This window comes from Heteronotia binoei, chromosome 11 (assembly GCF_032191835.1).
Source record: "Heteronotia binoei isolate CCM8104 ecotype False Entrance Well chromosome 11, APGP_CSIRO_Hbin_v1, whole genome shotgun sequence".
In the NCBI taxonomy this organism is placed as follows: domain Eukaryota; kingdom Metazoa; phylum Chordata; class Lepidosauria; order Squamata; family Gekkonidae; genus Heteronotia; species Heteronotia binoei.
The window spans coordinates 73961314-73974720 of NC_083233.1; the positions used below are offsets into that span (position 1 = coordinate 73961314).

At 47.1% G+C, this 13407-nt stretch overlaps 1 protein-coding gene across 1 annotated transcript in view; it reads right to left on the reverse strand.

The window, feature by feature from the left end:
• TMEM132B (transmembrane protein 132B) overlaps window positions 1-13407 on the reverse strand; it is a 384514-nt gene that overhangs the window by 66659 nt on the left and 304448 nt on the right. The window contains exon 5 of the mRNA XM_060249159.1: window positions 7283-7426. Coding sequence (XP_060105142.1) covers window positions 7283-7426 — 144 coding nt within the window. The remainder of the gene's footprint in view (window positions 1-7282; window positions 7427-13407) is intronic.

Consider the following 13407-nt stretch of genomic DNA (forward strand, 5'->3'; position numbering starts at 1 on the left):
GGTGACCCCGTAGGTTTTCGAAGGCAAGAGAGAAACAGAGGTGGTTTGCCATTGTGTTCCTCTGCGTGGCAACCCTGAAATTCCTTGGTGGTCTCCCATCCAAGTACTAACCAGGGCCAACCAGGGGTGGAATTCTAGCAGGAGCTCCTTTGCATATTAGGCCACACACCCCTGATGTAGCCAATCCTCCAAGAGCTCACAAGGAATTCTAGCAGGAGCTCCTTTGCATATTAGGCCACACACCCCTGATGTAGCCAATCCTCCGAGAGCTTACAAGACTCTTTTGTGTAAGCTCCTGGAGGATTGGCTACATGAGGGGTGTGTGGCCTAATATGCAAAGGAGTTCCTGCTAGAATTTCACCCCTATGGACAACCCTGCTCATCTTCCAATGTCCGGTGAGTCTGGGCCAACTAGGTCAGGCAGTAGGTGATGGGAAAGGCCTCAACCCTCCAGAGATCCTGGAAAGGCACAGTTAGTCAGAATAGACAATGACACCAATTTTGTTACCAATCTATCCCACCATCAAACTTATCGTGTTCAAAGGTGTCAGTCGGATGTGAGCTCATCCCAGACTGTTCTGCTTGTCTTGAATAGTGGCAAAGGCCTGCCAAACAGATTTGCGTCAAGTTTGTCACAAAGCTGCGAATGTGCAGAGACACTGCTGATTCAAACCCATCGCCAACCATTAGCGTCATTAGGGCTGATGCAGACAAACACCAAAGGGTAGGGTGCTAGCATAACATAGCATCTATTTGTGACTGATTCAGAGGATTTGTGACTGAGTTACTTGTCTATTTAAACAGCTGCTTGCTGAGAAGAGCAGTCAGGCAGCAAGGGGTAGCAGAACTCCACAAGCAGGTGAAGGCATGAAAAGCCAGTGGCACTGTACCACTCAGGAAGGAGAAGGAGGAGAAGAAGGAGAAGGAGAAGAAGAAGAAGAAGAAGAAGAAGAAGAAGAAGAAGAAGAAGAAGAAGAAGAAGAAGAAGAAGAAGAAGAAGAAGAAGAAGAAGAAGAAGAAGAAGAAGAAGAAGAAGAAGAGGAAGATATTGGATTTGTATCCCACCCTCCACTCGGAGCCTCAAAGCGGCTCACAATCTCCTTTCCCTTCCTCCCCCACAACAGACACCCTGTGAGGTGGGTGGGGCTGAGAGAGCTCTGACAGAAACTGCCCTGGAGATGAACAGCTCTGCGAGAACTTGTGACTCACTCAAGATCACATCAGCAGGTGCATGTGGAGGAGTGGGGAAATCAAACCTGGTTCTCCCACGTAAGAGTCTGTGCACTTAACTACTCCACCAAACTGGCTCTCTCTTAACCCTTGCATCCGTTGGGTGGAGCAGGGGGGGAGAAGATGCCCACTTTTCAATTCAAAACATTTACTGGGGCTTCATTTGGGGAAGTGGGGAGGGGACTAGAGTTGCTAGCTCTGGGTTGGGAAGTATGTGGAGATTTGGGGGGGTAGAGCCTGTGAAGGGCAGGGTTTGGGGAGGGGAGGGTCTTCAGTGGGCTACAACGCCATGGATAACCACTGTAATAAGCATGCAATCCAAAGTGGTCATTTTTCTCTAGGGGAGCTGGTCTCTGTCACCTGAAGATCAGTTGAAATCCTGGGACATCTCCAGCTACCACCTGGGGGGTTGGCAACCCTAGGAGAGAACACTTTCATTCAGATTTCCAGTTGCCGATTTAAAGTGGGGGGGGGGGGACTAACAACCACATAAAATACCCACAACCTTTTCCACTCGAGGGAGAAGATAGCGGAGATCTTTCAACGGCAGGAGCTTTTATGTCAAATAAATTAACTGCCAGCACTTCAGCGACAGCGGCGTGTCAAACTCATCATCTCTGTCTTCAGTGTCAATTATAATTCTCTGGGGAACATCTCTCGGAACGCGTTGCCAAAAGGCAGGTGCGGGTAAATTAAAACCACAAATGCATTCGCTGACAGCGATGTTTAGAGAAACCTGATTAAACCTCACGGAGCGGGGGGAGGGGAGGGGGGCAAAGCTGATTTAGAGATTTCCCCCCCTCCCTCCCCCAAAAAAGATTGGGAAATATCCATCTGCCTCTTCTGGAATTAAAAAAAGATCAATGCGAAGAGATCAATCCAATAAAAAAAAGATCACAGGTGTGGATTCTTCGGAAAAACGGACTACATTAGTACTGGAAGGACCTTCTTTTTTTTTGTAAGTCGTAGACTGGCCTGAACAATGGCTTTGAAGTGATGCATGGCTTCCAGATACTTCAAGGTGAACAGAACCTTTCATGAAGAAATGGGAGAAGATCTTTCAAACGTCTGCCTTTTGCGGGTGAATAAGAGCCCATATGGAAGGGCAGCGACCAATGTTCTCTCTAAGCTGTGGAGTCTCGTGAGCAAAAATTCTACTTTGGGAGTGACTGGCATTATATCGGTGAGCTGCTGCATAAATCAGTCTGCCCTGGGGCCATTTCTCCTGAGCTAAGATGACAATGTGTGAGCCAGAGGCTAAAAAAAACCCTGTGAGCTGGCTCACACTAACTCGGCTTACTGACTGAAAGCAACCAAGCAAACTCACTGGAAGCAACCAAGATGGGGGCAGAGGTATTAGTTTGTTTAAGGTAGGGTTCTCCCCTTTATTTATTTATTTAGCTTTAGAGATTGTTTCAGAGAGTTTTAGAGACTATTTTAGAGAGTTTTTAGGGACTATGTTAGAGTCCATAGAGAGTTTTAGAGACTATTGATTTAGTTTTATTTATTTATTTATTTATTAGGCTTATATAATGAGCTCAGGGAGGATCACAACATAAATCAAACGATAAAAACCTACAATTCAGATTCAAAACAATACAATCAAAACCAGAACAATAAAGCAATAAAATGAAAATAAGCGCATCACCGGCAGAAAGGGCACATTTCACAAAAATACAGCCGTTTTTGACCCAAGAAGAAGTGATGGTGTTATTAATAAGATTCAGCACCACAACAAGGCATAGGACACAGAAGAGGACATGGTGCCTATTGGAAATGTGGCACCCACCAAGTGTTTTTGAAGTGGGCAGGCCCAGGGGGGGGCTTCAGCCCAGCAAACTTCAGCAGAGACTTGATTAGCAGTACAGATTTAGAAGAAGAAGAATTGCTTCAACAGCAGTTGCCACCACAGCACAAACCTCTTTACTGTGCGATTGTAAGTAAGCCTCAGCAGCCATTTTGTGTCTGGCTCTGCCTCCTGCAGCCACCATTTCGTGGCAGCACCCACTATGCTGTGTCAGAGTGCTGGACTGGATGGGCCATTGGCCTGATCCAACATGGCTTCTCTTATGTTCTTATGTGACACAGAGTGTTGGACTGGATGGGCCATCGGCCTGATCCAACATGGCTTCTCTTATGTTCTTATGTGACACAGAGTGTTGGACTGGATGGGCCATCAGCCTGATCCAACATGGCTTCTCTTATGTTCTTATGTGACACAGAGTGTTGGACTGGATGGGCCACTGGCCTGATCCAACATGGCTTCTCTTATGTTCTTATGTGACACAGAGTGTTGGACTGGATGGGCCATTGGCCTGATCCAACATGGCTTCTCTTATGCTCTTATGTTCTCAGCCATCTTTTTAGGAATGCTTAATAGGTCTAGCAAGAGACAATGGGATGCTCCTCCTCCACCCTTCCAGCAGAGAATAGCAAATTTGGAGGCATTAAGTACTAGAAGGACTTCAGGAAGAAACATGGAGCCTTCAGGAAAAGCTCCTTGGACCCAGCCTGACCCTGTCAAGGGGTGGGGAAAGATATACGATCAGGACATTTTTTATTGAAAAAGCCCAGCAGGAACTCATTTGCATGTTAAGCCACACACCCTGATGCCAAGCCAGTTGGAACTGCGTTCCTGTGCATACCCGCAGGCTCAAAAAGGCTGAGAACTCTGGTCTAGTCTGCCCCTCTGAGACCTCTTCCCCTAACAACCAGCGGCCTACAAAATTTCTTGGTCCGATCCAGCAAAACTGTTCAAACTTCATATTTATGCCCACGGATATCTACTTCTGTTAACTGAAAGTAACGCTCTGTGCGGCCGAAGAAACAGGCTTCATTTTGTGAAAGCCTCATTGGCAATCAATGTGTCGGATTTCAAGGTGCGCCAGATGCTTTATTGTTTCGGTGCAGCAATCCCGCTCGGCTACCCCTTTGGTATTTGTCAAAACTATGGGCATTTGGGAGCAGTTAATAAATAAAAGAGACTCTAGGCCTCTTCCGCTGGCTGGGTTCAGAGCCAATAACCAGACCTTTCTTCCAAGAGGTGAACTAACAGTGAGTGGAGAATGTCAGCGTTTCCAGGCAGGAGGCCTATGCCTTCCCATGCCTTCCTGGAAAGGCCAGATTCGGGGGGGGGGGGGGGGAGAAGAACCAACTCAAGGCCTGTCCCCGGAGCCGCCTGACTTCATCTGCTTAATCAAAATCTACTAAGCAAGCACGAAAGGTTAAGGAAAGCCACACGGCTCTCGTCGTGGGCAAGGGGACATGACACATCTCCGTAATTAGAAAGGAACAACAAGGGACGGAATTAATGGGGTAAAGAAGCACGAAATTAGGCAATTATACATGCCCGGCCTGACGAAGCTGATTACGGCATGCCGCCCATGCAGGGCTGGGAAGAGAAAGACCAAAGCTGGAGAAGGAAAATCAATAGGGGATTTCTTGAGGATGAATATAAACGACAGGGAGGTAAGCCACGCTGCTAAATTTGCATTTGTCGGCTGGTTTTATTCATAAGCCAATTTGAACTTTAGTCCACTGTGTCACTCCGCTAGCCTTTTCCAGGCAGCCAATCCCCTCCTTCTCCCTGTTTGGCCTTTCAGTCTGTCCCCTGGATTTGTGGACACCTCCCTGTGCCCATTCTGCAAATGAGGGGAGAGCATCTGCTTGGCATGCAGAAGGGACCCGGGTACAATCCCTGGCTTCCCCAGTTAAACATAAGAACATCAGAGAAGCCAAGTTGGATCAGGCCAATGGCCCATCCAGTCCAACCGTCTGGCACACAGTGGCAAAAACCCAGGTGCCATCAGGAGGTCCATCAGAGGGGCCAGGACACGAGAAGCGCTCCCACTGGTGCCCCACCCAAGCATCAAGAATACAAAATCTATACCTTGTGGCTAATAGCCAGATGGACCTCTGCTCCATAGGTTTATGCAATCCCCTTTTGAAGTCGTCTATGCTTGTAACTGCCATCACCTCCTGTGGCAGTGAATTCCATGTGTTAATCACCCTTTGGGTGAAGAAGTACTTCTTTTTATCTGTTCTAATATGACTGCTCAGCAATTTCATTGAGTGTCCACAAGTTCTTGTACCATGAGAAAGGGAGAAAAGCACTTCTTTCTTTACTTTCTCTATCCCATGCATAATCTTGTAAACCTCAATTATGTCACCCCTCAGTCAACATTTCTCCAAGCTAAAAAGTCCCAAGCGTTTTGACCTTTCTTCATAGGGAAAGTGTTCCGACCCTTTAATCATTCGAGTTACCCTTTTCTGCACTTTTTCTAATGTTATAAATACTTTTTTGAGGTGTAGTGACCAGAATTGTACATGGTACTCCAAATGAGGCCACACCATCAATTTATACAGAGGCATTATGGTACTGGCTGATTTGTTTTCCATTCCCTTCCTAATAATCCCCAGCATTGTGTTGGCTTTTTTATTGCAGTCCACACTGTCTCGACATTTTCAGAGAGTTATCTACCACGACCCCAAGATCTCTCTCCTGATCAGTCTCCGCCAGTTCACACCCCATCAACTTGCATTTATAATTAGAATTTTTGGCCCCAATGTGCATTACTTTGCACTTGGCCACACTGAACCTCATTTGCCACGTTGACACCCACTCGCCCAGCCTCGACAGATCCCTTCGGAGTGCCTCACAATCCTCTCTGGTTCTCACAACCCTGAACAATTTAGCGTCATCTGCAAACTTAGCTACTTCACTGCTCACTCCCAGTTAAAAGGATGATGGGAAAGACTTTAGCCTAAGACCCCGGAGGCACACTGTCAGTCTGAGTAGTAGTGTAGGAAGTGCCAAGGCTCACTGGCAGAGCATCTGCTTGGCATGCAGGAGGTCCCAAGCTCAAGCCTCAGCATCTCCAGTTGAAAAGACCAGGTAGGACGTGATCATAGAATCATTGCTGGGAGGTACTTCCAGGGTCACCTAATCCAGCCCCCCTGCACAATGCAGGAAATTCACAAGTACCTCCCTCCCCACACCCTCAATGGCATCTGTTCCATGCCCAGAAGATGGCAAAAAAAAAAAGAGACCTCTGTGAAAGACCTCAGTCAAAGACCCTGGAGAGCTGCTGCCAGTCTGAGCAGATAATACTGTCTGTGATGGACCCGGGATCTGATTCAGGAGAACACAGCTTCATGTGTTTGCCAGTGTTCAAATAGGAAACCAGCCCTTCCCTCCTGATCTCAATGTTCTGATCGTATCAGGGAACCTGGGAGGAGCAACCACCCCATCGCTTCTGCCCTCCAAAGCTCCTTTGAGTCATTTCAGTCTACCGTTTTCAAAAAGTAGATTTTTCGTGTCTCATCAGCAGAAGAACGAAGCCACAAAAAAAAAAAAAAACATTTGCTGAACCCGCCGGACCTCCTTTCCTCTCCAGGAGTTTGACTGCAGTCGATAAATGAACTCATTCAACATCTTTTTAAAAAAGTAAGAAAAGGAGGAGAATTTCAAGGTCTGGTGAAAAAACCAGAGCCATCTCTTTCAGAACGTCTTAAGAGGCCGTGCCTAATATTTCCCTGCCCGTTAAAGATCCTGTTAATGATTCCCTGACAAAGCGCCTGAACCCTTTGAAGAATTATCCACCCTGGGAAAGGAGGTTAGACTGATGAGTTAAAAATACAAAGTTGCAAGTCTTAGACAATCAAACGGATATCCACGGGTAGCAGCCAAAACAGCTGTGTCAGGTCATCAACGCTTTAAAAAGAAGAGGTGATTAGCGCTGAGAAATTCAGGAGGAAATTCCCCTTCCCAGAGGCTGTAGAAATAGTAAGAAGGTTCTTCGTTCCTAAGCAGATTTCAACGTAAGGCTTTAGACAAATTCACAAAGGAAAGCTCTCTATCAACGGGTATTAGCCATGACGGCTAATACAAACCCTCGTGTACAGAAATAATATTCTTTCTGAATCTTTGAGGATGAGAGAAAACAGCAGGAGAAGGCCAAGCTGCAACTATGGGTGAAATCAGAAACGGAGACTTGTTTGGGCCACAAAGGCAATCCTGGAGTTCTTCAGAATTTTGCCATAACCGCCTTACCTTTAGAACGTCTTCATCAGCCGATCTGCAGTCCGCGGACACGGATACATCCCTCACTGACCCATCTTCTTCTACAGCGACCACTTTTACAGGAACAGACACTGTCTTCCCCGTCAGAATGGCTGTGTTAAGGACCTCTGTGTCCTACAGGGGGGGGGGGGAAAGGGGGGAAATTCAGCATGATTTCTGGCCATATGCTAAGACATTTCAGAGACCGGTCAAACTATTCATTGATCTTAGTCATCAAGCCGCAATTCTACAATTGTGTACTCGTGGTTTATGAAGGTATCCAGAAGACATTCATTGCTCAGTGGTGCCACCACGTTGCAGTTAAATCATGGTGACCCTGTAGGGCAGGGGTGTCAAACTCATTTCTTATGAGGGCCGGATGAGAAATAAATGAGACTTTGTTGGGCCGAGCCATATCGGGCCAGGCTGGGTGCGTACCTTTTAAGATTAGGTAGCAGAGATATAAACTTTATAAAGGACACAAACACAAGTCAAGATTTTAAAAAAATGCTTAAAACATCAGCACTCGTTGGTCTTAAAGGTGCTTTCTTTGTATCTCTCCCATGCAATCCAGGAAACTGAGCAAAGGAAGCTCTGGCTCTTTCCTTCCTTCCTCAGGGTCCCAGGAGGGGAAGGAGACTCAGCCAATAGAAGGAAGAGAGGCTTGGCTCAGTAGCTCTGCTGTGCAACTGAGAGAGCCTAGAAAAACAAGCTCTCCCTCCCCCCCTTCCTCCTCAAGGGAGGAGCCTCAGTCAATGAATAAAATAGAAGTTGTGCTCTGTAGCTCCTGTGTGATTGAGCAAGCCTGGCAAAACAAGCTGTTATTCAGAAGGAAGCAACAGAGAGGGAGAAGGAAGTAGATGACAGCCAGTTGCTCTGGGGCCTGATAGCAGCCCTCCGAGGGCCTGATTTGGGTCCCGGGTCACTTGTTTGACACCCCCGCTGTAGAGTTTTCAAAACGAGAGATGAACAGAGGTGGCTTGCCCTTGCCTGCCTCTTCATCGCAACCCTGGACTTCCTCGGTGGCTGCCCCTCCAAGTACAAACCAGGGTTAGCTTCTGAGATTTGACAAGATCAGGCTAGCTCAAGTCACCCGGGTGAGGGCAAAAGATGCTCATGGGCAGTTTGCCATTGCCTGTTACTGCATAGCTATCCTGGACTTCCTCGGGGGCCACCCACCCAACTACCAGCCAGGACTGACCCTTCTTGACTTCTGAGATCTATGATCCGGCTATCCTGGGCTATCCAGGCCAGGGCATTCATTGCATGTCACCAGGGTTTCAGTTTAGGAAAGGTGGTCCCAACATTTGCTGCTACCTGTAACTGGAGATAGCAGGGCCTGAGCCTGGAATCCTAGGTATGCAATCAAGAAGAAGAAAAAGAAGACGATATTGGATTTATATCTCACCCTCCACTCCGAAGCTCGGAGTCCCAGAGCGGCTCACAATCTCCTTTATCTTCCTCCCCCACAACAGGTGGGTGGGGCTGAGAGAGAGCTCTGACAGAAGCTGCCCTTTCCGGGACAACTCCTGCGATAGCTACGGCTGACCCAAGGTCATTCCAGCAGGTGCAACTGGAAAAGTGGGGAATCAAACCCGGTTCTCCCCAGATAAGAGTCCGCACGCTTAACCGCTACACCAAACTGGCTCTCAAAAAAACCCCAAACTATATCATCTTTCCAAAAAAACATCTTATTTTGGACATCAGAATTGATGTTAAGATTTTATGGCCCAAGAACCGAAAGATAAGGGGAAAACAGAAATCCAATCACGTAAAGTACTCTACCTGCAGATGTGACGTGTCCCGTTGTGTAGCGGTTGGAGACACTTCTTAGTTAATGGGATTTAGAGCTAGTTGTTCTGCCTCCAATCTGAAGCCTTTGTCTGTATCTATAGGAACCTATACAGCTGCCTTATGCCCAGCTAGTCTGCTGGTCTTTCTCGTTCTACATTGCCTACTCTAGCAGCCAGTGCTGGCCCTGGGCCCATGGCGCCCCAGGCTACAAGGATCCCCCCCCCTTCCATCATCTTTGATTTGGGGTGGCTTTCTTCAGTTTTCAAAAGTGTTATTAGTTTCAGAAAAAGTAAGGGTAGGGTACAAGGGGGAATAGAAAGCACAATACATTCCGGCCTTATTTTACATAAAAATACTTTCAGAGCATACAAGCTTCATTCTACAATACTCTCTTTACATAAATTGTCCCGTATTATTTTGTCTAAACTAAACATCATCCATTTTAAAATTTTATAGTATAAATCTTTTGTTAAAATTATCTAATAGTTTTGACAATTCCAGTAAAGGTAATTTTATAATATAAAATACAGGGGGGGGGGGGGGGAGAGAAGAAATAAGTTCACACCAGAGAATCTTAAGAGTCTTGAGTGTCTAACCAGGCGTAAAATTTCATCCAATAGTTTCTTGCTTCTTCTTTAGATTTCCCAGCTAACTGCTGAGATAGAAAGTCCAGCTCTGCTGTTTCCAGAACTTTTCCCACCAAGTCCATTTTCGTGGGTGGGGTGGCTTTCTAAACATCCATGAGCAGGGGGGCTGTAAAGTGATTTCCTTCTCCAATGGTCTAATGGGTGAGACCTAGTTGAATAGAACCTGTCGGGGCTTTTTTTTGTAGCAGGAACTCTTTGCATATTAGGCCACACCCCTCTGATGTAGCCAGTCCTCCTGGAGCTTATAGTTGGCCCTGTACGAAGAGCCCTCTAAGCTCTTGGAGGATTGGCTACATCAGGGGGTGTGGCCTAATCAGGGCTTTTTTGGTAGCAGGAATTCCTTTGCATATTAGGCCACACCCCTCTGATGTAGCCAGTCCTCCTGGAGCTTATAGTTGGCCCTGTACAAAGAGCCCTCTAAGCTCTTGGAGGATTGGCTACATCAGGGGGTGTGGCCTAATCAGGGCTTTTTTGGTAGCAGGAATTCCTTTGCATATTAGGCCACACCCCTCTGATGTAGCCAGTCCTCCTGGAGCTTATAGTTGGCCCTGTACGAAGAGCCCTCTAAGCTCTTGGAGGATTGGCTACATCAGGGGGTGTGGCCTAATCAGGGCTTTTTTGGTAGCAGGAATTCCTTTGCATATTAGGCCACAGCCCTCTGATGTAGCCAGTCCTCCTGGAGCTTACAGCAGGCCCTGTACTAAGAGCTCTGTAAGCTCTTGGAGGATTGGCTACATCAGGAGCGTGTGGGCTAACTGGCTACATCAGAGCATTGGCTACATCAGGGGTGTGTGGAGTTCCTGCATTTTGAACAAAAAAAAAAAAGCCTTGGAACCCGCACTAACTATACTGGAATGCCAAATGCTGATCTTAAGAAATCTTTTTTCCAATCATTAAACTCTGCCTAGAGATCCCAGAGGGGCCACTGAGCCATCTACATCTCCTCGGATGCATTCTCAGATGGAGCGTGTTAATGGGTCCATTAGCATGCCACCATGGATGCTGTTTGATTAATTATTCCAGTTGAGCTACCATTGCATTCACACTTGCCGAAGCTTACACAGGTAGCAATGAAGACCACGGATAAAGAATTCTCCGAAGGCACTTGCAACAAACTGCATGCCCTAGAAAACTACTGCTAGCAATCAAGCTCCGATTCGGACAGCACTGTGGCTACTATGAGCTTTCCCTCCCTACATTCTCAGCTTGTGGAAATATCTCACATCAACGTCCATCTACCTGTAAGATTACGGGACCCTCTGGGCCAGTGGCTCATCAAATGTTACAATTGTTTACAGACTTTCAACCGGAAGAACCTACTCTTGTCAGATCTCGGAAGCTAAGCAAGGTTTGTGCTTTGAAGAGAGACCAACGAGCAAGGCTCTGCAGAGGAAAACCATGGCAAGCCACCTCTGCTTCTCCCTTGCCTTGAAAGCCCCTTACTGGGGTTGCTGTAAGGAAGGTTGGTTCTTGGATGGGAGACCACCAAGGAAGACTCTGCAGAGGAAGGCCATGGCCAACCACCTCTGCTTCTCCCTTGCCTTGGAAGCCTCTTTCTGGGGTTGCTGTAAGCAGGGTTGGTTCTTGGATGGGAGACCACCAAGGAAGGCTCTGCAGAGGAAGGCCATGGCCAACCACCTCTGCTTCTCTCTTGCCTAGAAAGCCCCTTGCTGGGTTGCTGTAAGCAGGACTGGTTCTTGGATGGGAGGCCACCAAGGAAGGCTCTGCAGAGGAAAGCCATGGCAAACCACTTCTGCTTCTCCCTTGCCTTGAAAGCCCCTTGCTGGGTTGCTGTAAGCAGGGCTGGTTCTTGGATGGGAGACCACCAAGGAAGACTCTGCAGAGGATGGCTAATGGCAAACCACCTCTGCTTCCCACTTGGCTGCAACTTGGTGACACTTTGCACATGCATAAGTGAATAGTAATGTATGGCTGGGAGAGCTGGACCATAAGGAAGGCTGAGCGCAGAAGAATAGATGCTTTTGAGCTGTGGTGCTGGAGAAGACTCTTGAGAGTCCCTTGGACTGCAAGAAGATCAAATCCGTCAGTCCTAAGGGAAATCAACCCAGACTGTTCCCTGGAAGGTCAGATGCTGAAGCTGAAGCTCAAATCCTTTGGCCACCCAATGAGAAGGGAGCACTCCCTGGAGAAAATCCTGATGCTGGGAAAGACAGAAGGCCAAAGAAGAAGGGGACGGCAAAAGATGAGATGGCTGGACAGCGTTACTGATATAACAAACATGAATTTGAGCAGACTTTGGAGGATGGTGGAGGACAGGAGGGCCTGGCGTGACTTGGTCCATTGGGTCACAAAGAGTTGGACTCGACTGTGCGAGTGAACAACAACAAGTGAACGATCTCATTTACAGAATGCTTCACGACAAGAAGGGCTTTAAGAACCTGGTAAAACTGCTGATAAACAAAGCACGCTTTCCAGAATAAAAGGCAGCAGAATGGGAACCTACATCGTTCAGCCTACACTTTGCATGACATAAACTGAAAGTTGGACACTTTCCCCTCCCCAAGTTGTTCCCTTACAATGCTCAAGCTCGTTTTTATGCAGCTGCCTTCCCGTGCGGAGAGACAGATTTTGTGGTTGGCGGGGGCGAAGCATGCCGAAAAGGGTAGGAGGGCTTTCTATTATTATTTTTACTAGAAAGGTTAGAGACTGAAGATGATTAAAAGGGAAATCTCCATGAGATTGGTGGATTTGCATTTCCATAAAGTATTAATAAACTCAGCAGAGACTCTCATCATCTAGGCACTCCAGGGAGTATATTTGTCCACCTGAGAGGTGGCTGGAATAGATGACAACAGCAAAAAAAAAAAAAAAGCAGCACAGAGATCCGTCAGAAGGGGGCAACCCCACTGATTTAAGCAATAAATAGAAACACACAGGACAGACTGAGCCCAATCCATCTCTTCCTTTGTGTGCAATGCACAGCGTTGCCCTGGAAGCAGAAATATCTATGGAGCAGTGTTCCCTCTAAGTCAGGGGTGTCAAACATGCAGCCCAGGGGCCGGATCAGGCCCTCAGAGGGCTCCTATCAGGCCCCCAAGCAACTGGCTCTTCTTTGCTTCCTTCTCCCTCACTCTTGCTTCCTTCTGCATCTCAGCTTGCTTTGCAAGGCTTGCTCAATCACACAGGAGCTACAGAGCAAAACCTCAGTTTTCTCCATTGTTTGAGGCTCCTCCCTCTCTTGGTCCCCTGGGAAGGGAGGGAAAAAGCCAGAATTTCCTTTGTCCAGTTCCCTGGATCCCATGGGAGAAATACAAAGAAAGCACCTTTAAGACTAACATGTTTTAAGTTTTTTTTTTAAAATGTGTTTGTCTGTTTCCTTTAAAAAATTTAGACCTCTGCTACCTAATCTTAAGTAGGTACACACATGGTCCGGCCTGAAATGGCCCGGCCCGCCCCAACAAGATCTCATTTATGTCAGATCTGGCCCTCATAATAACTGAGTTTGACACCCCTGCTCTAAGCTGAGTTAGTGTGAGCTAGTTTGCAGGTTTTTTTAGCCTCTGGTTCACCCATTTTTGTCTTAGCTCATGAAAAATGGCCCCAGAGCAAACTAATTTATGCAGTAGCTCACAACTTTAATACTAGTAGCTCACAACTTTTAATGCCACTAGCTCACAAAGTACAATTCCTGCTCTCAAGACTCCACTGCTTAGT